Source organism: Mycteria americana, chromosome 7, assembly GCF_035582795.1.
Source record: "Mycteria americana isolate JAX WOST 10 ecotype Jacksonville Zoo and Gardens chromosome 7, USCA_MyAme_1.0, whole genome shotgun sequence".
Taxonomy (NCBI): domain Eukaryota; kingdom Metazoa; phylum Chordata; class Aves; order Ciconiiformes; family Ciconiidae; genus Mycteria; species Mycteria americana.
In genome coordinates this window covers 39121982-39149893 of record NC_134371.1, presented here as the reverse complement: position 1 = coordinate 39149893, position 27912 = coordinate 39121982, and the positions used below count along the sequence as shown (strand labels likewise).

The 27912-nt window shown below is 44.4% G+C and overlaps 2 protein-coding genes across 11 annotated transcripts in view; both read right to left on the bottom strand.

Moving 5' to 3' along the window:
* Window positions 1-1035: 1035 nt before the first annotated feature.
* AXDND1 (axonemal dynein light chain domain containing 1) lies at window positions 1036-23812 on the bottom strand. Of its 8 annotated transcripts, none has more exons than XM_075507930.1 (25): window positions 22529-23812; window positions 21827-22008; window positions 21361-21461; window positions 20614-20740; window positions 20181-20266; window positions 19030-19086; window positions 18806-18911; window positions 17947-18068; window positions 17294-17434; window positions 16756-16860; window positions 15997-16117; window positions 14698-14799; window positions 13951-14117; window positions 13032-13095; window positions 12346-12634; window positions 9413-9626; window positions 8719-8812; window positions 7810-8018; window positions 7131-7227; window positions 6009-6149; window positions 5017-5151; window positions 4737-4868; window positions 3438-3529; window positions 2403-2554; window positions 1036-1642 (listed from the first exon to the last, which is right to left on the bottom strand). In XM_075507930.1, exons 1-25 carry the CDS (start codon window positions 22623-22625, stop codon window positions 1542-1544), a joined length of 3234 nt encoding a protein of 1077 aa, XP_075364045.1. In that variant the 5' UTR covers window positions 22626-23812; the 3' UTR covers window positions 1036-1541. The 8 variants fall into 8 exon arrangements, with proteins under 8 accessions (XP_075364045.1, XP_075364046.1, XP_075364047.1 ...); XM_075507931.1 differs by having other exon boundaries at window positions 4737-4865; XM_075507932.1 differs by having other exon boundaries at window positions 6039-6149.
* A 491-nt stretch (window positions 23813-24303) lies between these two features.
* SOAT1 (sterol O-acyltransferase 1) overlaps window positions 24304-27912 on the bottom strand; it is a 31581-nt gene continuing 27972 nt past the window's right edge. For all 3 annotated transcript variants that reach the window (XM_075507928.1, XM_075507926.1, XM_075507929.1), the window contains exon 16: window positions 24304-27843. In XM_075507928.1, the coding sequence (XP_075364043.1) occupies window positions 27787-27843 (57 nt within the window). In that variant the 3' untranslated portion in view covers window positions 24304-27786. The remainder of the gene's footprint in view (window positions 27844-27912) is intronic.

Below are 27912 nucleotides of genomic sequence, written 5' to 3'. Positions count from 1 at the left end.
AGAGGGTACTTTGTGGCCCTTCTCTTAATTGCCCACACAGTAGTTGGCCATCATGCATGTGCCTGGCAGGGGTTGCTTACTCTTGCATTTTCACTCATTTTATTCGGTCCCTCTTTGCCTGCTGGTAACACTTACACACATTGGCACATATCATAGATAATACTTGTGTTAAACGCAGCTGTGTCACGAGGACAGCCTGCAGATACTGGCTTAATACTGCTGCAAAGGACAAGGATCCCACTTCTACTAAGTACCACATATTCTGTATTTAATCAGCCCCTTCAGCTCCGTGGAGTCCCCTTCTCAACACGCAGTGCTCCCATAATACTTGCTCTACAAGTATTTGCCAGCCTTTTTACAGCAAGGACACCCGGTGAACCAGCCCCTTTAACAAGTGGCTGGGAAGTGGGAAGAATCCACCTGTGAACTTCTCAGTGATCACACAAACATCTGAGCTCCAGGTGTAACCTCACATCCAAATCATTCTGCCACTGCAACTCTCTCAGGAGAGGGCAGCCAGATGGCTGTGGCTCCTGCTTGTCTGTCTGTAATAGATCTCAGTAGTGATCCACTCATGGAAAACTAGCTCTGGGAAGTGGAACAGCTCTGTAATCTTCCACTGGTGAACATGAGCTGTGTAGTTCCTTCTCTAAGGCTGGTGGTGGTTATTTCTCATGCTGCTGGAATAGGCCCCTGTTTCCCAACCTGGGGCAAAGGGGCATAATACACACAGAGTGAGATGCAGAGATGGGGAGCCAGGGGGCCAAACACAGAAATCACAGGGAGATGGAGCATGCGTTTTAAATGCCATCCCAGTGCACCAAGAGGGTGAACTGACATCATCTGAAGTCTGATTTTGTGACCTTGGTTGCAGGCAGCTCTCCTGTGGCAGCAATTTGAGAAAGGCCTTCAGGATCATGCACAGCTTCAGGCCTCTTCGTACTTTCTGAAAGAAGGACAAAACCTTTGAAAGAAGAAGATTCAAAGATGAACAAAAATTTGTCTGTACAATTCTGTACAACTTCTCTACAATTTCTTCCTAACCTGTCAGCTGGGAACTGGATCATCTGAAGCCCAGAGGATGAAGGAGGTACCCATTATCAGATACACAACCAGGCCATGCTGGCACTGAGAAAAAAAACCCCTTGATATGAGAGCAAAGAGGTGCAAATGACTTACTTGCACGATCCAACAGGGATGAGACTGAATGAGACAGAGCAACAAGAAGAGACTGATGAACACAAACAGGAGGCAAGTACAGGGCAAAGGGATGGCTTGCAGGCAGGAGAGATGTGGGTAGGACAAAGTTGAGGTAGCAATGGCATTACAAGAAAGACAAGCTGTAAAGGTATTAGAGCTGTGGGAGGAGGTAGAGGACAAGCAAGACAGATGTGGAAGTGGTAGAGCCATCTAGAAGAACAGCGTAAATGCTGAGATGGCACAGAGATGTTGGGGTAGTAGGTAAGAAGTAACAGCAGTGGATCGGGGGTGAAACACTACTATGAATGAACGCTAAGAAACTACTCAGGCATTGCTGTTTTTTAATGTTTGCTTTTTCTGGATCCCTTGGACTGGCCAGAGGTAGAAGCTTTGGGACTTGAGCAGGCCCTGACTTCTGAGACGCTTTCTTGGAAGCATTTTTCTGAAAGAAAAACAAAACAACAAACCAAAGCCGCTGAAAATACCACAGAGTTAAAATGTGCCCAAGGTATCACATCCTCAACAAACAAATTAGCCTCTCCTCCCTCTTTGATGTCGGAGAGACAGGATACACTGAAGGATTAAGGGAAGAAGTTTTAATTCCCATTCTTTCTCCTTCTCCACATCTTGTATCTGTGTGGATCCAGTTGAGAAAGGACACAAGGAAATGCTTTCATCCACAACAAACATGCGACCTAAGGAACTCACTGCCACCCGATATGGGCAAGATCAGTAGGTCAGCAGTGTTCAAATAACTCCTGGAGACAGCAAGAGTGTCCTGTTCTATAAACACAAAAGGTCTGTGGCCTCCGTGAGTGAAGTGACCTGGAACATTATTTCTTTTCTATCCCAAAATCAGTGATCCTAAACAGGTCTTCTTGACTGTAACAGGGAACACTCACTTACAAGGAAGAAGTAGTCAATTACAGTGATCTCCTAGATGTACACCCTGTGTCATATGTCAAAATCAAATAAAATTACTGTCTCTCAAAAACAGACCACGTTCAGCAGTTCTTTCTGCCCGGATCTAGAATCACGTTAAAAGCCTCCTTGCGTGGCCTCTGACAAAGAGTCTAGACAAAACCCTGGCATGTGCCCAGAAGGAGAGGGTCCTGCACTAAACAGAACATGAATGAGATGTCCTCAAAGATTGCTTCCCTCTCTGAGTCTGGGAGAGGGTTCACAATATTGATTCTCCTGACCTTGCCCTTTTTGGTGTGTTGCTTCTGGGATGACTTTCCCCTCTTTCTCCAGCTCACACTCTAGCTCCTTGATTCTCTGCAGAGCTTCTTCCAGCTTCTCTTCAAGACCTTCAGATCTCTCCTCTGCATTCTGAGCACGGATCTCTGTTTCTCTGAAACACAGAAGCAAAGATAATGCTGAAACCTGAAATCTAAGCAGCTGCTGGCAGGATACCTAAAAGAAAGATTTAGAAAGCTGAAGTGCTCAGTAGGATTGACTGACTCTATAAAACACATTTATGGTTTCAGAGAAGGGCATTGTTAAAAGATCTATAAAGGACTTCATGGTGCATCTTTGTAAACCCTGCAAATTGAATTCATTTTAAAACCTCAGTGTTTGCTAGCAAAGGGTGAGATGCTGATCTTCATTTTGCAAGGATAAATACAGAGCACAGTCAATTCTATTAGCAAGGTTAATGAGATGGGGTTACCCTGGATAATGCAAGCTCACAGACAAAACAAGAAATATGAGGGAATGTAATTCAGAGTGCCCGAGCCTGCTTAGGCATGGAAGAAGTCATTACCAAACACAAACCTTGATGTGATTGTGCATGGAGCTACCTGGGTGCTTCTTCATTGTGTTCCCAAATGTTCCCATTGTGTTCCCCCAACATTGCATGGCTGTACCTACCAAGCTCCTGGGCACTAGCAGGCCCTGGAAGCACTCAGCTGCATTCACATAGCACCTTGCAAGTGCTAACAGGACCTGATGTATTAAGAAGTCTTGCAGAAAACCATCATGAGTACCTTTGCAATGTACCTCGTGAGTACACAAAAATGGGAAATCTGCACACAGATGAAGGACAGCTGACATGGGTCATGTCTTCAGCTAACATAAATCACAGTCAATGGCCCGAGACAACCAGAATGGAAGGAAACCCGAAATTAAGCCAACAGGTATTGGATGAAGCAGAACCTTATCAGAGAGCAGAACAGGCACTTGCCTGGGATGAAACCCTGCCCCGCTCATGCCTCCAGCATAGGACCAGTACTCACAGGAGCTGCACTTGCAGATGTTCCAGCATTGCCAGGGCCTCAAACTCTTTCTGAGAAAAGGGAGTCGACGACTTGGTGGCAGTCATCTCCCTCTGGTTGGGAAGAGCAAAACCTTCTATAAGTGAATGTGAAACCAGCAATGCCGCTTTTCCTCTGCAGCATGTGCCTGGTTTGGTGCTGGTGTCTCAGTGCACAGTCACAATACAGACAAGAGCTCTGTATCAGCAAAACATGTAAAACCAGAGGCTAGTTCAGGCACTGAAATGATCTTGGCATTAAAAGTATGCTAAAATGCTTTTCTGACACAGACGTGAAACTCTCACTGGCTCATAGTCTTGCGGTTGGTGGTGCAGTGCATTCACTGGGTTACAGAGGCTGGAGATGGCTGTAGCCTGACCAGGAGCGGAAAAAACAACAAAAAAATGTTCAGAGAACAGAAAGAGGCAGCTCCTCACAGGGTCCAACAGGCATAAGTCAGTTTTCTTCATCTGAAGAAGACAACCAGGGTTTTTCTGTAAAAGTAACCGTTGAAAGGCTCCTACTCTAAGCTTTGGAAGGTAGTTGTGATTTCCAGGGATTCATTTCTGTAAAACAAATCAAAGTTCATAAAGAAACACTCCTGCGTTTCCCACTGTCACTCTGAACTAGCTGCCCACCTCTAAAGCATGAAAGGCAAGGCACACTCAGCAATGCAGCATGCTTGAGGAGTGGGACCATCCAGTGACAGTTTGCTAAAGATCCACAATCCCTGTACCTCTAGGCTTCGCTCTGGATGACTGACTGGCCAGGGAATGACTACAAAAGGCAGGCCCTATGACTTCTGAAGAGCAACTTTACCAAAGAGCACCATCCCAAAGGCAAGTGGAGAAAACAAGGACCTAGGAGGCCAAAACAACCTGAACTTCTTGCTTCCCTGTTGTGGGATCTTCCTGAATCTCTGAACCCCCTTCAACTCCTCCCATGTGCTCAGGACCAAACCATTTTCACCATCCCAGTCTCTGCAGATAGTCCTGGTTCAGACTACATACATCACCTGTTACTGGTTCCATGAAAGTCCCAGGGCCATGGCAGTCATGCACGGGTCAGGAGGACAAATTGCAGCTGTAGTAACTGTGCTAATGATTATTTAAAATTGCAAGAAGAAAGGAATCAGAGAGAACACCAGCACCTTGCACTGCCCCAGCAGGTCTGACACAAGTGTTAAAGGGGGTCTCGTAACAGAGTCTGAGTAGTCAGCTAAAACCCAGCTCCAAATCTCTGCCAACAACCTAAAACCATAGGTGCAGTGGAGACTCCTACCCCTGTAACCGAAACAATGTCTGACTTCAGAGACTTCAGGTGGATGTTGGAGTCATGTCCTACATATCTGATCACGTCTGCAGTAGCTTCATTGTTCTCAGCCAGATAACCCATACCAGCATCTGGCTGCTGCTGAGAGAGAAAAGGAACAAGAATTAGGAGATAGCACTAGCGTAGTGGCATTCAAGGCAGCTGTAAAGCCATGCTTCACATTGCATACACCAAGCGATAAATAAAAAGGCTCTGCTGGGAAGTAGCATATTGTAGCTACTACAGTCACCTGCATAATAGTGATTTTCTCCTTTACTTCTAATGTTTCTTCCTCTGTTACAGGTTTCCTACTGCTGTTGGCATCTTCAGCTTCCGGCTCTTCCTGAGTGATAGTGTCCTTAAGCTTAAGCTTCAACTGCAATTCCTATAAGGCACCATAAGGATAGGGTTAGTAGCATGCTCCCTTTGTCCACCCAAATAACCTAGGCAAAGCTAACTGGTCTCTGACTTTCTCTTGCACATATTTAGACTTGGACTCCAGCCACCTAGGAGGTCCTGAGTTTGAATACATTTCAAATCACAAATGAATATGCTAATTACTGAACATTACATAAGCAGGACCCACTGTGGCATACCTGCTTTGTATAGGCTATGGCACGAAGAAAAAGAGAGGCAGAACGTGAGCTACAGCACTGGCTGTACACAAAGTCACGAATGATGTCACTTTGCTTGGGGGTTGAGTTCAGAACTGATGCAAACAAATTGTTCAAGACAATAAATCTAAATCCATTTCCTCATGATCTGCATTTAGCCTGTTTCATATGAAATTAGGCCAATGCCAGGCCACCCATCTATAAAACACATCTGATTGTCACAGGCAGTGTCAGATATCCATTTAGCCATATAAGGAATTAAACTAGAAGTTCATCCTGATCTCCTGGGCAAGACAACTACCAGCATTCCAGCCAAAGTCCACCCCAATGGGTGAAGCAAAAGCTATCACGCACCATGGGGAACTGATCTACCAGTGGGGTAAAATCTCCTAGCTCCACTGAAGCTCTGGTTTTGTCTCAGACCTGTCCTCCCAAGAAGCACTGTGATTTTTAACCAGTTCACAATCATGACACCTTGTAGTTCTAGCTGCAGCTTGGAGTGCATGCAGGTCCCCATGCTAAACCTTCCCTCAAACTGAACTGCAGCTGCTTCCTTAAGGAAAAGTTTTGAAGCAGGTCTTCATTCAGACTGGTTCAACCTAGAACAGCAAATGCAGTCTATACATACCTCTGATCCAAAGAGGTTTCTCAGTTCTACCTCTGATCCAAAGAGGTTTCTCAGGTCTTCTAAATCCAGAAAGGAGATGGGAGTGCCTTTGATCTCTGAAAGGAGAAGACTACACACTTGAATCCAATTACAGCACTCGGTCTGGGAAGACATAACAGAAAATGATTATTCAGGGATTATTGAGCAGAAAAAATAGTTGTTATCATATTCATTCAGCCACTTAAATAACTCCACCTTTCTGTCTTTATCTGTTCCAGGGACCTACCTGGACCCTTCCATCCTCACCCTACAAAGGAAAAGGAAGACACGTTTCTCCAAGCTTTCAGACATGGCATCTGTCTCCAGCTAATCACTCCTACCAACTAATTCCTTCAACAAGCTCCTCCTCAGGACAGTGCAGAACATCTGTATCACAGCCACTGCCCCAGCCCATGTAGGGAGAAATGAGTGTAAATCCCAGGGGGTTAATTTTTCACTCACTAAGATAACACAGAACAGAAGCACAAATATTTTCAATCCCTGCAGAGAAGCTTCTTATATTCTTTGAAACAATGCCATTTGCCCTGTGCTCAAGGAAGCCTTGGACTTCAGGAAGGGTCTACCTCTCGCATTTCTAAAGCACAGGTGAAGCTTGGCTAAACACTGGTGATGACAGTGGTAGCAATTAAGAGCTTTACATGCAAGTGTAGAATAAAGAGGTGGCAGGTAGGTCAGTTGACTGCAAAAAGTTTCAACTGCATCTGTATAAAGGTATATTGCACCAAGTACCTCCAGGAACTCCTAAGCACCGCTAAAGTCTGGATGTACATGGCTCTGACAAGCTTTGAACCAGAGGTGAATCTACTGCCACTCATATGGAATAAGTCTCGCAGGAGAGCCCTTATATATGTACCCTGAAACAAAGTAAGGAAAATATTAAAACTGAACATGACCTGATCCAGGTTTATCTGCTTTCCAGGACTGCAGAGTCAGTAGGCAACTTGGGGGACCAGGGTAATCCATTGGAGTAGCTGGAGTCTTCCTCCTTGAAACCCCCACATACATTTTTCTCTACCTTTTACAAAGCAAATGCAGTCTCATCTACCCCAGACCTAGACAGCTGGAAACACAGGCACCTTTTACCTTGATCTTATTCAGCTCCTCCAGCTCAAAATCAGCTTCTGAATCCATCTCAGACCGTTTCTTTCGAACGATTGCATGGACAATCTCGCCGCAGCAGCTGCAAAGATGCAGAATGTCATCAGCCCTGCAGGAGTGTCCTCAAATGCTTTATTCCCTTCAGCCAGGATCCTGCTGCTGTCAGCAAGGTACAGGAGCTATCTGTAGACCTCTGCACTAGAGAAGTCTCCAGAGAAGCAATCCTTGCCTGCTCCACTCACACAACCACCTCCCGGACAGCTTGTCCATGCCAGTGCTGTACTAACCCACAGAGGACATGTGAGCACAGATCCTGAATCAGGTGGAGGCTTTGCTCCAGCTGACCTGGACTGCAGACTTGCTGCCTGTACTGCCCTTACATCCTCAGAAGTCACCCTCAGACGTGTGGGCAGAGCCCATGCAATCACAGATGCTAGCATGTTTTATAGCAGTACTAGGTATAAAGCAGGCACTGCCGTTCTTTTTAGGTGTTCCTATCTTATTAGGCTCCCCACAAATTCCAGTAAGGCCCATTGAAGACCTGGGAAAAGATCCAAGGACAACCAAATTGATGGGATCTGTCACTGTGACCAATCTCTCAGCACACTATGCATTTTTTCTTGAGAAAATCCCCTTAGATGCAATTGAAAACTTCTGTTGATACCTGACTATAGAACCAGCGAGTCTGCCCATCTCCGCAATCAGCTCTTCAGCTCCATGCTGCAGCTTACGAGCCCCCAGAAGTCTGAGCTCTTCATCTGTCTTGGTGTCTGACTCTTGCTGCTGGGGACACTCCCAGGACAAGCGGTCTGCTGTCATGTGTCTCAGCAAATTCACCAGCCACAGGGTCAAGTTTCTGTGCAGTTCAGTCACCTGCACAAAAACAACAGAGAAAATCTAAACCAGTAATAAATGACTGGTCTTGCCAAGTAGTCTGAATTCGGTGCATTTTGTGTAAGTCACTGTCCTACCTAATTCAATTTGCAAACTGACATAATGACAGAAACATTTATTTTTACCATTTTTTCTTCCATATTCATTCCCATTGCGAGCACATCTTTTCCTGCTATGGATCTATCCTTCTCCCAGTTCTTGTTTAGGATCATATGGTGCTTATCAGCCACATGGTACTCTCTCATGTCCAGAATTCAGCGACAGACCAAAAAAAAAAAATCACACACCGCACTTACAGAACATTTAAAAAATGCTTAGTGAGAGCCTCTAGTCTACAGTCCTGAGAGAAAGAAGTAAAACCACAGAGAGCTAGCAGCCACAACAGGAGCCAGCTCTCTGAACAGGAAATACCAATATTATTCCAGAGGAAATGCTTGCTGAAGATGAAACAATAAAATTGTGTTCATGCACTGTATAGGAGACCTTACAGCTATTTTTAGAGGACTTCTCCTCTGCTCCTTTGGCTGGAAGACAAAAGCCACAACTCAAACAGGAAAGAAAACATCGAAAGAGAAACAAGCATTCCTCACAACTGCGCTCTGGCTAGATGGAAATTGAAGGAAAGACTGAATACTAGATATAGTGCTCTTATCCCTAGCAGTTGCAAGCTTGCACTTACTTTTTCGTTAAGATGCATGATATTCTTCTCAACCTCATTATTCATGGACAGAACCCATCGCTGAATAATCTGAAAAAATTCTCTAGGTACCACCCTGAAAAAAAACCAAATCCAGAAACAAAGTGACCTCTAGTGCACGAGACCCGAGAATCTCCTGTCTCAAAGACACCTTTTGCTTCCCAACTCAAGGAAAATGACATATTTTAGTACACCATATACTGGAAACGTGACACAGGCTTTTTTTGTTAATGCTATAGTTGTGGGCAAGCTTGGCATTTGCAAGTCATCTCTTACATATATGTTTTGCACGTGCTCTGCAAATGATTTATTTCCTGATAATATTTACCAAAGACAATGGAGCACCATGAAGAGGAACATGCCCCCACAAATCTGACTGTAATGAATCACATATTTTAGTTTTCTTCAAATGTCAAGATTTCCAAAGCAGGTGGCAGTTCTGAGGGAGATGGTGGTGTTCCAGGAGTGATATTGAAGCCACCAACTGTTTCCACAGATATTGCCAAATCAAAGCAAATGACAGGCAGTCGCCAATCATTTTAACACTTCAGCTGATCATATTTATCCCACTGCCAGTTTCCTGTGCCAGGGTCCCCACAAAAGAACATTTCTCTTTTCTTACAAGTGTAGTTTAACATACGGGGCTGGCCCAGACAATTAACACCTCTGTCCTTACGGGAAATGTGGTTTTTTATCACTCTCAGCTTCATGCAGCTGGCTGGAGCCTATACAGCTCATCACTGCATCCACCTGGGCCAGCCACACAGGAATCTTGTGATAAAATGCCCGCAGCTCAGCTTCGTGCATGCCAGAACCTCGCTTCAGCTTTTGCACCTTGAATAACCAATCTTCCATACTTCTCACCAAGGCTGTCAAAAACCTAGCTGTGCCTGGAGGGGAAGAAAATATAAACCTTTAAAAACAATTCTTTCAGCCAACAAAAAGCTGAATCCAAAGAGGGATGCCAAGAGGGATGAACAGCCTATGTGGGAACTGGCTACACTTAGGACTAAGAATGAGCTGTTTAGTACGCACTGAATTCAAAGCAACCTGAAAGAAAATGGGCTTGATTTGAAGCCCTGACTTTCCTTCTTGTTTTGGCAGATTTGACTGCCTCATTGCATAAAGGCTTAATATAACTCTTTTTAAAACAGCTTTGCAGTTACAACTTGATTCTTCAAAGATGCAGGTGATACAGTATGCACAGATGTGCAAAATGCCTGGACAAGGTAGTAAATTACTTGTTCATTCACTCATCTGGCACGTGCTGATGGATATTCTCTGTTTGTTGGGGAATATGCTTGAAAGGTAACAACGCTTGCTCTTGATATTCGATGTTTAGGCTTTCTTTAAGTCCTGGTGAGGTCCTGGCCTCCATGACATCTTGTAGCAAAGATGGCATGGTTAAGCACATGGAGGTGATGACAATTTTTTAAAAATGTCAACTATTTTGATGCATGGCTTGGTTTCCCCACTGTACAGCTGTGGGGTAGAACTGGTTAACTTCTCCTCTGGATTGGGAGAAGTGCAATGAAGCAGTGTTGGGATGTCCAGACTGGTAAGAAAGGGAAGAGGTTACCCTCTGGGGGATGGAGCCTTTCAGAGCACACTATGGGAGCCCCACAACCAGGCATTCATTTTTAACAACCAGGAGGCCAAGAAGAAATAGTAGGAATGATATTATTTAAGTTTTCCTGCCATGCAGCATCAGCTTAAGAGCAAAAGAGGTGGGTCCCAAGATGGCATGGGATGAGGGAGAACAGTCACTTCTGATCACTTATGTGTGGTCTGGCCATATTAGCCCTTACACAGTATTCTGGATCTTTATTAAATAGAAGCTTGCTTTGCAAAGGCTGTCTGTGTCATTGCATTTATCTTCTAAACTTAACCAAGTCCCCAGCAAAAGAGAATACCTAACTGGAGCTCACTCTAGTCCTCAGTGCCAACTTCAGAGTCAAAAACATTTTATTGTCACAAAGAAGGTACGTTGCGAAGGCTTTAAGAAGTGATCAAGGAAGACTGAATAAAAGCAAAGACCTTACGCCAAACCTTATAGATTTCATATAAGTCCTCTCTTATATCTTCTGTCTAAAACACTCTCATATCTCATTGTTCTCTCTGCATCTCTAATCCTTGCCATCAGATACCAAATCCTTTGTATTTCTGGCACATGCTGCTTGACATCAGGCAATCAGCTCTTAGAAGATAATAAATACTTCAGGTAACTGAGAAATACTTCAGGTAACTGAGAAATACTTCAGGTAACTGAGTGCCATTGCCTTACAGGACAAAATTACCGTGTTCTCAGTATTGTCTCTTCCTGTTCTTTATAGTCTCTTTCATTTTCACTGTTTCTTACCAAAAATGCAATGTAAAGAGAAGGGTTGCCTTGTCTTTTCTACAGAAAGGCCATTACATTACAATGTAAAAATGAATGCAAGCCATTCAAAATACACTGTCTTGTATGGATCAAGAGAATACCTTTCCTGCGGTCCAGTTCCCAAAGCCTTCGTTAAAATAAGCAAAAATCCCTTTTTCTGGACTTTACTGGCTGAAGCAATTTTGGATCAGATGTCTGCACTATGCTGCGTAGCCCTTTGTTCAGACCACAACTAAATATCGAGGCTTCTGACAATCTGCTGTTAACTTTTTGCCATGCTGGTGTCTGGCCAATTATGGCCCCATTCCTTCTTCTTTCTCTCACTTTCTAATGAGAACTACCAGGAATATTTAATTCCTTTAGCTGTCTCTTAGGATGGACAGACTTATCATTCTATCTCAGCTCCTTTAGTAGGCTGAAATATAACATGTAGCATAAGGTAATGTAGGGAAAAGCACAGGATAACCCTGAGTGAAAGAATAAGATGACAGTATGAGAAGCAGCTTAGCAAACATGAGTAGCAGTTCTGACAGCACATGTTCAATTTAGTTTTAGTCTGCTAAAAGGAAATAAGATGATTAAAAAACATCAGAGAGGAAACAATTTGAAATCAGAAATGAGTAAAGGTCTTGCAGAGGCAAAGGTTGAGAAGGTTAGTTGCAAATTACCCAACATATGTTTGTTATCTTACACAGGACATGATAACTTTATATCAGCAAAGAAAACATTTATTTACATACTTTATTATCAAGATAATTCAATATCTAGATTAAGATAGATTTGTGTTAATGATAAAGTAATAAAAAAAAGTATTACCCTCTGAGACAGTGTTACCTGGTTAATGATCTCCAAAGTTATGTTTTACTTTACATTTTAAACATCCATTCTTTCCTTTTACATCTATTTTCTTTCCATGCGTTATCTACATAACCACAAAGCACCCACACTCCCTCTGAACATAACACACGACTTCCCCATATCATATCTGCATTGTATGTTCTTTGCACTGTATCACATTTAAAATTTCAAATATTCTTTTTACATGTGACTGCAAATCAAATTTCTTGGAGTTTATTTCTTGAATGCTCTTGATTCCCAGCACATATCTGGGGGTCAGACTTTAGCTTTGGGAAAAGCCAGTACAGATTATGTCAACTGGTCCTTTATTACCCACTACTTTCCTGGCATCCCCAAGGAAAAACTGAACTGCAAAATTGGTCATTCCTTACCATTATTCCCACTTATCCTTATACTGTATTGCCGGTAGAGTTCACATGCCCTTTGGTTTATTTCTTCCAGGGCAGCGTGCTGTGGAGGCAATGCTCCAGCAAAGTCCCGGTGTTGATTCAGCAGGGTTTGTCCCAGCTCCGTCCAGTGCTCCTGGAGGCTGGCAGTGCTCCTGAGACTTTCAGTCTTTCTTAGGTGCACCTCCCCTCTGTACTGCTCCAGGTCTTCTTTTAGCATCTGAAAGAAAAGTAGCAAGCTCGCCGTGCCCCCAGAAGTTGGACCACCCCTTGGCTGCAACAGAAAGGCGATGGAAATCAGGTAAGAGAAGTATGAGGAATGCATGACCATAAGGATGTCGCAGTTAGTAGACAGCACAATAAGTTGGAAATTTATTGGTGACAATTCTGAGCTCTTCTATGGATTAATATCATTTATCAGTCACCAGAGCCGTCAGTCAGACAGTGCTCAAATGCACAACTAAATTTAATGCACTGGCTGAACTACGGTATCGGTCAATTATAACTTCTCATGTGTAGACTCTTAGCTTAAGCTTCAGCACAAAGATTTGAGCTGATGTGTTTTGTTCACATTTGTGATGGGCATAGATGCTCACTGTGGCTCAGCTAACACGTGGTAATTTGCTGAGCAGATACCACTCGATAATATGTCCAACCCCCCAAAATCTTACATTTATCAAGTTCTTGATATCTTGTAGGATTTCATCCAGTAGCTTTTCATTCATCAGAGAGGAGCTAAAGCAGAGGGAAAGAAGGGATGAGAGCTGAGCTTAGTAGCCAAGGTAAAACCAAGAGTCAAGATATATACTCTATGCATACCAAATTTGTGATACAAATTGTAACTTGAAAGAGAAGTAAAAAACACAAGGCCCTACTCAACCAGAGATTTTTGTTCTCTCACTCAACATAACACAAACACTGGGTGTCAGTTAAGAAAATATGTTACTTCCAGCAAAGACAAAAATCAAATTCAAGCACATATTGAAAATTCAGACATTATTAACTCTATAAATGAAATCTATAAAAGTAAAGTATTTTCTTAATGCACAGACTCTGCATTTCCGCATTTTGTGCTTGCATTTATGCTTTGTTTTATTTAACATATCACAATGAACTAACAAAAAGCCTGCAAAATATAAGCACCTTAACATACAAAATTACTTTGGATTTGAAACCTCATGTCTCTCAGAGTCACATTTTGTATCTGTACATGAGAGAATTGAATTCTCTACTGAAGCATCAATGCATGTGCATTCAAGTTAAAATGAACCAAACTAAATAGAGGAATTCTGTTATAGCAATGACAGCTGCAAAAAGGAAACACTGGTTCGCAACAGGAGGGTACAGTTCTTGCTCCACTGAATTCAACCACAAACCCTCAGCATCACTTTGGAGTTACCATTATGGAACTGATTATCAAAATAAATGCATCAAGCACAAAAGTAGAGCAGCAAGGGATGTGCAAATTGCACCAAATCTCACTGCACCTGGGAGTTAGTGCACACTTTGCACTGGTCCAGTGAGACCTACTGTCACAAGGCAAAGATTGAGGGAGTTGACTGCTACCCTCGGTCCCTCTGGACCACTCACGAGTCACTGCTATTGAAGTATTGAAGCCACTTGTTGAGGCTGCTGCAGACAATTTGCAGTTTTCCCTGGCTGGACTCCTCAGAACGCTCTATTTCTGCTCCAATGCGACCCAACCTCTCCCTGAACTGCTCGGTCTCTTCCTGCAGATCAGCCAGGTCTCCCGTGCCCTGCAGATGTTGGGCAAGAGGGTGGGAAAAGGGACTGTTGTGATTGCTTTGATCCAAGTCGGAGGAATTCTCCCTTTCCCTAGCTATTTTGAGGTATACATGTATTAGAGATCTGGGAAATGTCTGTAATTCCACAGCACAGCTCTCTCAAACCCTTTGACACAGGACTAGGGTGGCTCACCCTCCCTGGGCATGCCAGAACTGAGCGCTTGACTCCTTGCTGCTTGTATGCTATTGAGATACCATGCAGCCCCACCCCTATGAGACCAAAATTACACTAGCCTGGATCTGTTTTGGTTTTATGGAGAAGGAATGGGGAGAGGAAAGAAAGCCACAAAGAAAAAGGGGAAACAGGGGAAAAAAGAAAAGTTTGAAGTAGAGAAAAGGGGACATGGAGTAAAAAGAGAAAAGCAGAAAGAGTGTGAACTTGTTTAAATTTTAATGCTTGTTTGACACTATACGGACATTTGAAAGTTCAAGTAACAGCCAAGGTATGAAATGCTTTACTGAGAACTGTAGAGCTACATAAACCACACATGCAAACACTTTGAACAGGTACCCATCACAGGCGGGTCCCTACCTTTGAGGCCAAGAGGACTATGAAATGCTTGAGAACATTGGTCAGTGTCTTTCCACTAACATGGAGCCTGCGAACCAATGTGAGCTGGTTTCTGTCTGCTATCTGAAAAAAAATTATTATTTGCACTGTTTTCTTCTGAGAGGAGAGGCATCTGATATTCATACGGGAGCTTTTACCATCAGTGTGTCGTGTTTTAACCCCAGTCGGCAACTAAGCACCACACAGCAGCTCACTCACTCTCCCCCCACCCGGTGGGATGGGGGAGAGAATCGGAAAAGCACAAGTAAGAAAACTTGTGGGCTGACATAAGAACAGTTTAATAATTGAAATAAAAAAATAACAACAGTAACCATAATAAATTGTAATGAGAAGGAAAATAACAAGAGAGAGAGAGAGGAACAAAACCCAGGGAAAAACAAACAAACCAACCAGTGATACAACCGCTCACCACCCACCAACCGATGCCCAGCCAGTCCCCGAGCAGCGATTGCTGCCCCCCAGCCAACTCCCCCCAGTTTATATACTGTGCATGACATCGTATGGTATGGAATAGCCCTTTGGCCAGTTTGGATCAACTCTCCTGGCTGTGCCCCTTCCCAGCTTCTTGTGCACCTGGCAGAGCATGGGAAGCTGAAAAGTCCTTGATTTAGTATAAGCACTACTTAGCAACAACTAAAACATCAGTGTGTTATCAACATTATTCTCATCCTAAATCCAAAGCACAGCACTATATTAGCTACTAGGAAGAAAATTAACTCTATCCCAGCTGAAACCAGGACACAATGAAATGGAGCTCAAGCGGCTGAGTCCACTTTCCTTACAAATAAATATCTGATCTCCCAAGACAGCGCCAGAAGTTCTGCTAACAGATTTTAAACTTGAATGGGATAAAGTAGGAGATCACAAACAAGGGGGACACACAAACAAGGAAGCACAGAATTAACCAAGAATGATATTTTGTGAGGAATCTGGGTACAATATTCTAAATCATGAGGAATAAGAAACTTTTTAGTCAAACCCATCTCTGAATGGAAATATTAATTTCACAGAAGTTCTTCCTGCACAGAACCTGGAGATCTGTACCAAAAATGCTGTGTGAATTACTTTGGTTTCTATTTAAAAAACACACATGTGAAATACAACAGACCTCAGGAAATGAGGTCAGGGCAGGTATGAGATCTGTTACTACCCAATCGTATTGAATAAAAATGTTCTTTGGGATGAAATCTGCTCTTGGAACAAGACTGCTAGCTATGAAGGCTTGTACCTTGCAATGTATGACTGATCTCCTGCACCTACCTTCAGAGCCAGGTCATACGCAGCTGAGCTCCAAATGTCTCTCTCTTGGGCTAACAGCAGAACTTGCTCTTCCAGTCGTCTTCTCTGTAACTCATATAATTCCCGATACTCTTCTAAAAGGCTAGAAAAAGGGAAAGACAATGAAATATGTGCACTTGTGTTTCTCGTTCACGTTTACTGTCTTTCTCCCAGTTCCTAAAGCTTTTCTTAGACATTTCCTCTTCCTCCTTCCTTCCTCAGTCACCTCCCACACAGCCTGGAAATTCACAGGTCCTTTTCCCTGAGTCCCTACAACACCCTTCTGTTGATATTCCCATTGTGACTTGGATTCAGTATGAATACAGATCTCTCTGTAAGTGAATCTGTGTGCCTAAGCACCACAACTCTGATACCAGCCACCTAAATTCCTGATTTCTTAGGTATCAGATGTCCACAGGCCCTTAGAAGTTCAGAGCTGCAGGCTCTGCTAGACTATGAAGAGCTCACCAACTGTGAATGTGGGGTGAAGAAAAGGGAATGACAGCACCTGAGCAACAAATGCAACTTTCCTGACTTAAAACTAGAAACGTTTTGAACAGCTTTCTGTCCCTTTGAGGGGTTTAGCATTTATAGCAAAATAATGGCATTTGTCATAAACAGCCAAGCTCTCTTCCCCAGAAGGAAATCAGCCCTCACCTCTCCTTCCCAACAACCCCAAGAGAATGAAACCAGCATGCTGCAGAAATCTCCCAAACTCAACTTTGAAAACAGCTTACTTACTTTGCATTCGCCTTAGCCTCCTGCATGGCTGTAGCTAGCTCCTCTTGAGTTTTTTCTGCTTCTTTGGTCACCTTGCAGTCATGCTCTCGTACCTCATACAGCTCGCTGAAACAGCAGGGAACAGACTTAATGCAACTTAACCCAACCCAAAGGTCTCTGCTCCGGCAGACACAGGCTGGTGGCCCTACACTATCATGCAGGGCTCTCTTCCTCCAACACAATCATCTCACTGTAGGAGTGAAAGGCATCTTGAAGACCTCCTCTTCCCATGCATGCATGTTGCTCCGACAACCCCTTTCTGCAGTCCCCCACCAACAAACCTCCAGCGTGCTAAGAAAGGAGGTGGCTTTGACACTATTTGGCACTAAGAGGGTGCAGTGAGAGTGTGAGGAGGCTCAAGTGTGGTCCTTGTAGCTCTGCTTCAAATCATAACACTATCTTCCTGCCCCTATGCGAGGAAGAATAGAAAACCAAACAAAATCAATGGACTAAGCTGAGGGCATAGAGATAATTTCTTAAGATCAGGCAGGATTCAGACCTGGCCAGCTGTCCAACAGATTCTTTAAAATAGAGTAGTTCTTCTGTAATATGTCTGTTGACCAACTGCTGTGCCATCATTTTTTTGTAGAGGGTCTTCATCTGTTCAGGAATCCGCTCCAGGAGACTCACATACCTCTGCCTGCAGTAAAGGGTAAAAAAAGGTATTTACCTGAGAGTGCAGATCTCTCTTACCCTATCTGAAGACCCTTTCCTTTCACTGCACAGGAAGCTATCTAGAAGGCAATCTTTTGAGTGTTTTGACTGGGGATTTTAAACACTCTGGAATAATTTAATTGCTACAAATACTGGTAATCTGAGCATGGGAACACCATCCGTGAGAGAAGTACCAGCTATTCTACATGTGAGAACTTCCACTGAATGTCACACCAATAAGGTGCTCACACTGTCAAGTGTGGTGACAGTGCCACCGATTTCAAGCTCCAGGTTACTTAACAGAGGCTCGTTAGCCCTGGTTGTTAACTAGGCAGGGAAATCCTATTTCACTCCTGGCATCAGACCCCACACCAGTTACATCACAACAGGCTAGCTTTGCTGGGCAAGGATGTTAGGAACAATCTGCAATAGCTAATGCTGCTCCCGAGAGGACGCTGCCATAAATCAAGAAGGGATTAAGGGTTGGCTAATGATGACCTGAGCTTCGAAAGCAGCTGTCCTCTCTCCACACAGTCCACGCTGACCTGCCGAATCAGCTCATGGAAAATGATGTTGTAGATGTTCTGCTCTGCCTTCATCAGCTCCAGCACGTTATGCAGCTGGCAAAACAGGCGAGAAAAATCAACACCTCGCAGAGCCTGGCCAGCCTACTCCTTTAACAACAGAGGTTAGCACAGATCTCTTTTCTTCTGAAGGAGGTTTCCCTTTGAGGACAAACACTACTAAAGGTATAAAGGAGAAGGGAAGGAGCCATCCTGCATGCATTCACAGATTTGTTTTCAAACGTGTTATGGACTATCCTGACTACCCTCCCATCAACATTCACGGGAGCTTCTCTGCTAATTCTAGCTGGAGTTCCTGCTGAGGCAATGTTCTGCATTTTTCACAAATCCTTCCCCATCACTGTGCAAGAATAACAGAAAATAAGGCCAAGCAAGGTACAGATGTTCTTTGACATCTGCTTTTTAGGTGTATGAAGGTTTCCAAAGGCCCATTTTGTAACACAGCAGCCTATCTCCCAATGAAGAGATGAGACAGCTACTGCCTTCGTTCCTCCATAGTAATATGCCAAATGCATTCCTTTCTGGCAAAAATGCCAGAAAATGTAACTTCCTACACCAGCAAGCTAAACACTTATTCTTTGTGGATCAGAGGAAGATGAAGAGAAGCTCAGGAGAGGAAACCCCTGGTTATTACAGGACATACAGACAGCTGGCTTGGGCAGAAGCTAGCTGCTAGGAGGTAGTTTAAGCACAGCAGGGATAAACACTGGGGAAAGCAGGATGTTATTTTTCTGGGTACAAGAAAGTTATTTGGGCACAAGAGAGTTACCCACCTGTGAAGGTCCTGTTACCCTGATTATCTTGTCTACTCCAGCTTTTTCCAACATGCTGTCCATCACCTCCATCAGCTGGATGACCTCTAACCTCCCAGAAGGTTTCCTGCCAGACCAGACACACATCATTATTCTGTATAGCATGTTATGATATTTCCCCAGGAAATGAAATTCAAACAGCTGTTTTTTTCCCCAACAACAGCTTCCTGCAGGGTGGTACTTACATGGATGGGAACAGCCGTAGTTTCTTTTCACGGTCTTCAAGCAGTGTTGTGTATTTACTGAAACAAACACAAATGTCAGAACTTGATTACAAAGCAATCCTTCCAGTGCTAGCTACAGGATCCCACCCTCTCCTTCAATCTCTTTGTCCCATGTACAAGCTGATGAAGGTTGGAGAGGCAGAGAAGAGTCCCCAGGGTTGCTCTTCAGTGGGAGCATCCAGAGCCTAATGTGAGAATTGGGCCTCCTGCAGCTGTTCCCCCAGCTGGAGCTCCTTCTTCTTGCCACTAACGACACAAATCTTGTAGGAACCTTCTCCCTTTAAGACCTCTGATGGTACTTGGCCAAGTGACCAATGGGTTTAAAAGTTACTGGTGGGGCCAAAAAAGCACCACACATCCACACCACACCCACCCAGATCAAAATAAGATGACAGCGTTCTGTTACATCATGTTGGCAAAGAAGCTGTATCCTAATCCTCATCTTAATATTTTAATCCTTGAACAATAGAAAGAATTTCCTTCGCATTCAGTAAGTTGTCTGGAGATACCAAGGGGAGACTCAGTAGCCTTTTTTGGGCAAGGCTTGGTAAACTCAACTCAAAACTCACAGCCTGAAAAATTAAAAAAAAGGGAAGGGAAAGGGAAAGGAAAGAAAAATTTGCAAACAAACAAAAAAACGCCCAGAGTAGTCAGATTCAAGATGCTAGCAGGTCTATACAAGCATAAAGTGAGAGTAAGAACTACCCAGACCCCACCCAGCTTTGTGGCAGAAAGCAATTCGAAAAGAAAAACAGAGAAACTAATTAAAAAAAAAAAAAAGCAGCAGCAAAAAACTTCCAAAAGTTGCCTCAAGGGATCAAACCAGACTTCAGCTTCTACATTCACGTCCAGCTACTGAACCCCCCCCCAGAGAAGCAATACTCCCTGTTAGCCACCCCAAAGCAGCAGGGACAAAGAAAAGGAGTGTCACCTTGCTCTGCAGGGTTAACTATAGCCTGGGTCATTAGCATGGGATTTGCACAACCTGCCTTTTATACTCTCCCCTTCCCAATGGCAAGAGGTGTATTTGGGCAGCATCCTCAGCCTCTCATCACTTTATCCCCTGCTCTGAACAGTTGAGGACAAACCCTTGTAAACCAGAAAGCACTCACTCATCGAAGTACTTCAAGGGCAAAACACCCCTGTTCTTCACGATGTGAAATTCCTTGGGAACCAGACTATCTGCTAGGGTTGCTCGCTAGGAAAAGAGAGAGAGCACAAAACATCAGCATAAAAGACATGAACACATTCCCTCCCTAAAGAGGACACGGGTTTGGCAGCCGGGAGAGGGAAGCTCAAATAGCGGCTTTTCATGCTGCTCTTCTTTTTCCTGCTCCATGCATCCAGAACCCGACAGAAACAATCTACATCCAAAAGCAGATCGAAACAACTAACACTGAACTGCGGCAGGGGAGCCGGGGGGCTGGAGCCGCAAGGAGAGCTGATGAGTTTTAGGATCAGGATAACATCGGGGGACGTGTATGAGGACCTCCCTTCTCCCAGCTAGTGATACACACAGAAAAACACCTGAACGGCAGCACTCACAGGAGTACATGGGACTGTACCGTGGCTCCCTCTCTGGTCCCGACAGCTGTCAGTAAAAGAGCTTCTGCCAGTCATTGATTTCTTAGCTTCTTGGCCAGTCGCAATGTCACACAGGTAAGAGACATCCCTGAAACGGAGGGGAAGAGCTCGTTCACTGACCCACCCCACAGGCAACCCACCGTTCCCTTACTGCCAGCCTAAGCCACGTGCAGATTTGTTCTGCTCAGCCCGAGGCCAGGCTTACAGCCAGGACTCTGTCCCCTGGGCCAAAAAAGACCGACGAGATCATGTTTTTTAGGCAGATTAACCTCACGTTGCCTATCCATTTTTCACATCTGCTGTCAACGCCCTATCGCGTACATAACCAATGTCCAATAAAGAGCAAAACATTTTTCACTTCCTAGTGCCATTAAGCGTCGCTTATTTACAAAGAAGTGTAAAGCTATTCCCTGCTAAGTCCATTAAAGCCAGAAGAGCTTCTTTTCTTAATCGTGGATCACAGAGCATCCCTGCAAGCCTAGCATCTTTTGGAAGGATGGTTCCAAGAATTGCTCATTTAGCAACTCATTTATTATCCCTCGAATCTCTCCAGCCCGAACTTGGACAGGACAGGTGGTCCATTCATCCAGCCACATTAGGCAGCACAGCCACTTTCCATAAAAAAAGACCAAGGGAGAGATCTAGCTCTGCGTTCCCAGCTCTAATGTCTTTCCATCTCCCTGGGCTCCTTATCCCTTCTTTGCTTACCTTCCAGCGCCCGTCAAAGTGACAGGGTGGTCTGTCAGGTGTCTGAACTTGCTCCGACGATTAGGATAATGCCAAAGCCGATCTGGGGTTTGCAGGCAGCCCTGCAGACAAGGCACACGTGGCTGTCACTTCTTAGTGAGAAATGTGCCAAGGAGTGAGAGGTCAGGGTGGAGGTCTAAGCAAGCTCCAGGTCATTATTTCTGTTTTGGGGCTAAAGAAACTAGTGTGGACGAAACAGCCTTAGCAAGGGCTTCACAGCAGCACCAGGGTGCAAGCACGTTTTGCAGGGACTGGAAGGCAGCACTTTGGATCTGCATCAAATGGCGCGCTCAGAAAAGTGATGCAATATGAGATAAATTTATCTTACAAGGTGGGCAAACTTTCCTTTTGCCCAGGGAATGAATGCGCACCCCCATTGAAGAGACCGTTCTGGACAGGAAAAGGCAGGAGATGGAAACACACTCACCCTGAAGCCCATTGGGGTTTTGGTGGTTTGCTGAGACCGTAAGTACTCTGGGCTGTAGAGGGAACCGGTGGCACAGGTCAGGCTTCGGAAAACCTCTTCTGGAACAAAACTATGCTCCAGGGAGGAAGAAACAGGCCTGATGTGGTCAAGCATCTTTGAGGTACCCCTCAGCTTGGGGATCTCTGGAAAATAGCATGTCAGAACCATTTCAACAGCATTATTCTGCTGGTGAAAGAGAAAACAAAACTGATGATAAAATACAGGGCTGAGAAGAATAAGATGTCTTACCCCAAAACAGGATCAACTCTATCTAATCCCTTATCCCAAAGCAGGATCAACTACCTAAAACACAGGCAGCTAATCCCATTTTTAGCAGTTGTTAGATCTTAGGTGAAGCCTAGAACAACAGTTACCTTCTAACTAGGGGAGATAAAGCGCTGGTCACACAACTGCACCAAGCTATCAGGTACGCAAACGCCAAGGGATGCTGTAAACAACTAAAGTTTGCGTGTTTCTGTAAAGCCATTTCCCTTCTTGTGGATTGCTAGCAGTCGCCTTTCAGCAGAGATACTAACACCCTAAAATATCAGCAATTGTCTAAATAAAGGCAAAACTTAATGCAGAGAAGCATCCCGCTGTTAAAGGGAAGCTGGAAGGACGGAGAGTCAGATGTGCAAGCCCCAGCCTGCAGCCCAGCCCTACCTGATCGGTCCTCGCCAACCGAGCCTGCCTGCAAGGCACCGCTCGGTTTCCTTCCATCGGCTTTTGGTCCAGGAACTGGCACTCCAGTTGTGGGCATGCTGAATGTTTATTTTATTTTAATGCTTAGCCAAGGAAAGTTGCAGGCCTAGAAACAGAATTAAACCCCCATTTGTACTTCACAGGGTTAACAGATTTTTTTTGGTTATGATTTATTGTGAACCCCCCCATACGGCTGACACTAGGTACATCAGTTTGGAAGAAGCCCCCCGATGCTTTGCTACATCCTCCATAGGGGTGCTTGTTTTTCTATCTACAAACTGCATTAAGAACAACTGCCTCTTTTATACATCTAACTGGGCCAGAGATTTAATTGTATTTGTCTCCAATTATTCATCTTACCACTTTTTCTTCTTAGCAATATCATGATAAACCACCCCCATATTTCCATTAGTTTCATGATCTCCATGAATTCTCTTCTGAAGCCTTTTTCCCCCCACTAGCCTTTCCAATATATGTTGTTCTTTATAAACACTCTTGGTATTAAAACTTTTTGAGCTCCTTATCAGCTGTATCCTTGTGTACTGTGGTTTCTAATTAAAGAGATATCTTTGCCTTCAGCTACATGTTTGTGGGCGTAGGTACAATCTAGGAGCAATCTTGCCAGGTAGTTTCCTGTCTCACTGCGTAAATGGTTTCTTGGAAAGAAAATACAAAAATTTGCTATGAACTTTTCAAAGGAAAATTTTTTTCCCTTTAACAGCTCTGTTTGGCAGTACATGATATTTCCATGAGAAAGGATGGGAAGACTAATGGCAGTGTTCTGTACCAACTAGTTTAAGGACACAGACAAGACTTGACTTTAGAGCATGTGGTACACAGCTGGAAAATATCACAGTAAGTTCTTGGCACACAAACCCTTTTCAGGCCCAAAATAAAGGCAGAAATTGCCAACATAATATACATTTGGCAGTTGCTCCAATTTAATAGGCATTAAATCAGGAGAGGTTAGAAACTCTGGTCTGTTCCAAGAGCTATCAGCTCCCTCCCCATGCTCCTCTCTAGCACTTCCAAGGACATCCTTCCCTCTAGCAGAAACGCAATGGCCAGTACACAGCTTATAAAACCCCAGTGATCCTTCTCAGCTGGTATTTAGCTCTGACATTTCCTACTGCTTTTTAGGACCCGAAGAAGGGCTTGCATAGAAGTTTCTTCCTGCGTACCCAGGCAAGATCTCCTCTCTAACCCTCCAGCGGTCTTGCCTGGTACCTCCGGGCTTGGCTCTGCCACGGCATGGCTGTCTCCATCCCTCTCCCCTCCTTGCCCTTGGGGCAGACTTGCAGCCCCATCCAGGAGGGCGGGGAGACGGCTGTGCCAGGGACTGCCCTGAGCTGCAGGCACAGGCAGCCTCAGGCCACCCCACACCCGCTGCCTTGCAGTCCCTGCTGCAGGCCAGTGGTCCTCAGCCCCCAGACCCCAAAAGTAGGCCAGCTCCCCTCTCCCAGAAGGCCCCCCCATACCTGCCAAGCCTTACCTGCCTGGCAGCTCCTCCCTGGCTCCATTGCCACGGAAACACAGGGCTCTCCCCCAAGTTCTAGAAGATGCCCTCCCTCCCTCCCTCTCCAGCCCCACAAGGCTCTGACACCCATCTTCTCCCCACAGCAGCCACCTTCTCAGGAGAGCAACCCCACATATCTTAACCTGCCCCCAGCCCCACTCCCCTTTGCCCTCCTGCAACCACCCCCAATTCAGGAGCCTCAGAGAAGAAACAAACAGGCCAAGGTGATTTTTTTTTTCCTCCCCTAATAGCAAAATATATTTCAACTGCTGTAATACAGTAGATTATAAACAGCTTTTCTGCATGACAGAACATGGTACAGGTTGCATACATGGAACCGCTGGTGCTAGGGCCTGGGCACGCAGCAGCGTGCGGCAGCTGCTGGGCCATCCTCTGCTTGTGCACCTCTCCCCGCCAACGCAGGTGAAGGGGCAGCGATGGCTTCTTAGCCCTGGCTGCAAGCACAGGGAGACGAGGCTGAACTCAGCTGGCTCGGAGGTACTGTGGGTGATGCAGCATAACCCTGATGCTGCAGAGCGCGCAGGCTTGCTCACAGCTGACGCTGGACGGCCGTCCTTCCAGCCTACCTACATTCAGAAGGTGGGAGCTCAAACAGTTCAGTTTTCCTTTAGAGGGTGGACTGATTCACATTAATCATGACATTTCATATTAAAAAAAATACATCAGGATTTCCCTCCCCCCAAGCATGTAGCACATGTCTTATTCAGACGGCTGTCACGGGATCGCATAGTTAGCAACGCAGATGCAGGACTGCTTGCTTCACCTCTGAAGGCTGGAAGCTAAATACCCCAACAGTAAGGACATACTAGGCATGAAGACTCTGCACAGGTTCAGTCTTCCTGAGAACACACTGTTATCTGCATGAAAACCGAGATCCATTTCACCATATTAATACTGATTTTTGTGATGTTATTGAGCAAGGAGCTGCAGCTATACTGGCTGCCATTCCAAAGCTGGAGGCCTCCCACCTCAAAACTGAGGGAGTTACCATGGAAGCAAGCTACACAACTCTTGTGTTGGAAAGAACTGCAGAAAACAGTACATACTATTATTAAGAACTTGTAAAGGGCGGGCTGTGAACCTTAGCATCCTCATTATTGACGAGAACACCATTCTGCTAGCTCTGGCACTCACAGCCTAAGAAAACTCAAACAAACATGGTATAATTGACTCTAATTAAACAGGCAATGTGCAAAAGACTTAGTATTTCCCCTCCAGTACCCTTGAGAAAAATGAAAATAAGCCCATATTCAAAAGCAATTTTTAAAAACCCATGAAATGGAAAGTAATCCCAATTGTTAATGCCCTGACAAGGCTAAAAACCTCAACCTGTCAAAAACTAAGACTAGTTCCAACAGCTGAGCATCCCTTTCTGGTTGCCTTTTGCTTGCCAGATGCTCAAGCCCTCAGGCATCAAACACCGAGGATGCTGACACAGTAAATGCTGACATTATTTATTAAGAATACAATAGTGCCAGCTGTGAGGGAAACACAAAGTGCCATGACTTGATCTCCTTATGAGAACACTGAGACAGCAGCAAGACCTGACACAGGCATCAAGACAACAAATCAAGTCCCTAATCCATCACACCCTATTTGAGTGCAGTTACATCTGTACATAAGTGTTTTTGAGCGCCACAACTAAAAAGTACTGGACTGAATTTCATCCTATATTAAGGAGGTGACAAAGCTGTTTGACCAAAAGGTGGGGGTTTTTGTTTCTTTTTTTCAGAAAGGAAGCTCCAGCACTTCTGTCCCTTCCTCCCAACAAAAGGTGCAGTGAAAGTTTTCGGATTAATCAAACTGAACGAGGATAAAGTAATGCATTTCATTCTCAGGATTTTATACTAATACTGCCAAGTTTGAGTATACACATGAACCCCTTCCTCTGAAATTAACCCAACTGTTTCAACAAACAAGTTCTAGTAGGAGATATTTTCAGAGGAAAGCCACATATGCAAACACTGTATTTGGCAAATTTGACCTGCCACAATGTCCTTTCTGAAGACCGGGATTCCTTCTTACAGAAAACTGAAAACCTGGAAGAGTTTAAGTATCACCTAGCTTTCATGAAATTACTTTGACTCGGGTTAGTAAAAACAGAAGCCCAAAAGACAGTCATAAGTGGATTGGGAGACAAGTCCATCAACAGTCCCAACACTGCTGGTATCAAATACCTAGGCTGTAGGTCAGTAAGGAAAAGCTGTTACCAAAAAGTGCAAATAAAAGAACATCTGAGTAATTCAGAAATCCCTGTGACCAAAGTTAAGGTATGCCCATCAGGTTACCCTCCCTCTCCAATAATGGGAGCTGCAGTTCCAGTAAAACTGGAGATACACGTACCCGGATACTACGTAAGTTCCCTTTTGTGCTTAGCATCTGACAGAACAAGGAAACTGAAGGGACTCTGCCTAATTAATAGATATTGAAGCACCAAATTCTCGTAACGCTTCTCCCTTTAGCAGTGTGTATGGGAGGATGTCCTACCTCTTCAGAAAGAAGAGGGCAATACCTAGGAAACTGATCTTCACTGGAAGCCCCCACTGACATCAGAGCAGGCACAGGCAGATGAAAAAGCAGCTCCGACTCCAGCCACTGCGTCAACCCTGGTTTCCCACCAACAGCATTAGAAGCTGCTACAATACACATTGGCAAGAGGCACCAAGATGTGCTGGCATATTAAACTGGACGTAGCCATTTCAGATGAGAATGTGCTATGAACCTGTAAAGTCGATTGCATTTTCTTACAGTTGGGTCATAGTATTTCAAATCTTTTGCACTAAAGAAAGCCTTAACAACTTGTATACCTTAAAGCACCTGCCAAATTAAAGCAAAAGCTCTTTTACAAGTTAATCGTGTTAAAAGAACCGATTATCTGGAGCAAGAGAAAGGAAGAGCTACAAGAAACAAACTACTCCGGAAGTCACAAGGGCCTTCAGAGAACAAAAATGCTGTAAGTCAGTTGGGAACTTAATGAATACAGAGAAAACATAAATTTTGAGTGTAAAAAGTCATATAAAGTCTGCACACATTGTGCCCTGCTTCTGAACCTGATTCTCCAATGCAGCCATAAGTAAACTGACAATCCCCTCTTCCTCTGCCCATTTTAAAATACGAGGCAGCCAACATACATAGAATGCAGTTCAAAGCCATCCAGGAATACTTTGGCTATTTTCAGAGCAAGGAGGCAAATATCCTGTTGCTCTGCCACTTGTCTGTGTCATAGCAGCAGACAGCATCACAAAGAACAGAAGTTTTGTAGACATCCTGTTACCAAAAGGAGAAAAAAATTGCAAAGGGATGACTAAGGAAGATGGACGGGCGCCAACAATGAGCTACTAGCAAATCTGACTAGACTATCTGTTGTCCAGAAGAGCAGCAACTTGGGGGGACCCCTGGATGAGTAGGATTCCAGTAGACTCCACATTCAGCTCAATGTTTGACTGGTGTGGAAATGGCTCAAAGTAGGACAGCACATAGTAGATGCTGCCTATGAAGCCTGTGGCAATCCAGGTCAACTGGTTTGCCTCAGTAATGTTTAAAAAAATTACAGTTTCTCCCCAATAATCAGGAGGCACAACTTCCCTTAGAAAAAGTCCATAGTGAGTTAGGTCATTGGTCCAAATACTTGGAGGACAACTCTGATCTTCTGTGATGATGACATGGCCAGAGCATACACTTTTTACATCTTCATATGACATGACCATGAACGTGGTTTTAAGTAGTCCAGGAACGTGGGCTGCAAAACATGGAGAGGCAGCAAGTTAGTCACAGGCCAACAGCACCAGCTGTGGTGCGGTCTGCTGAA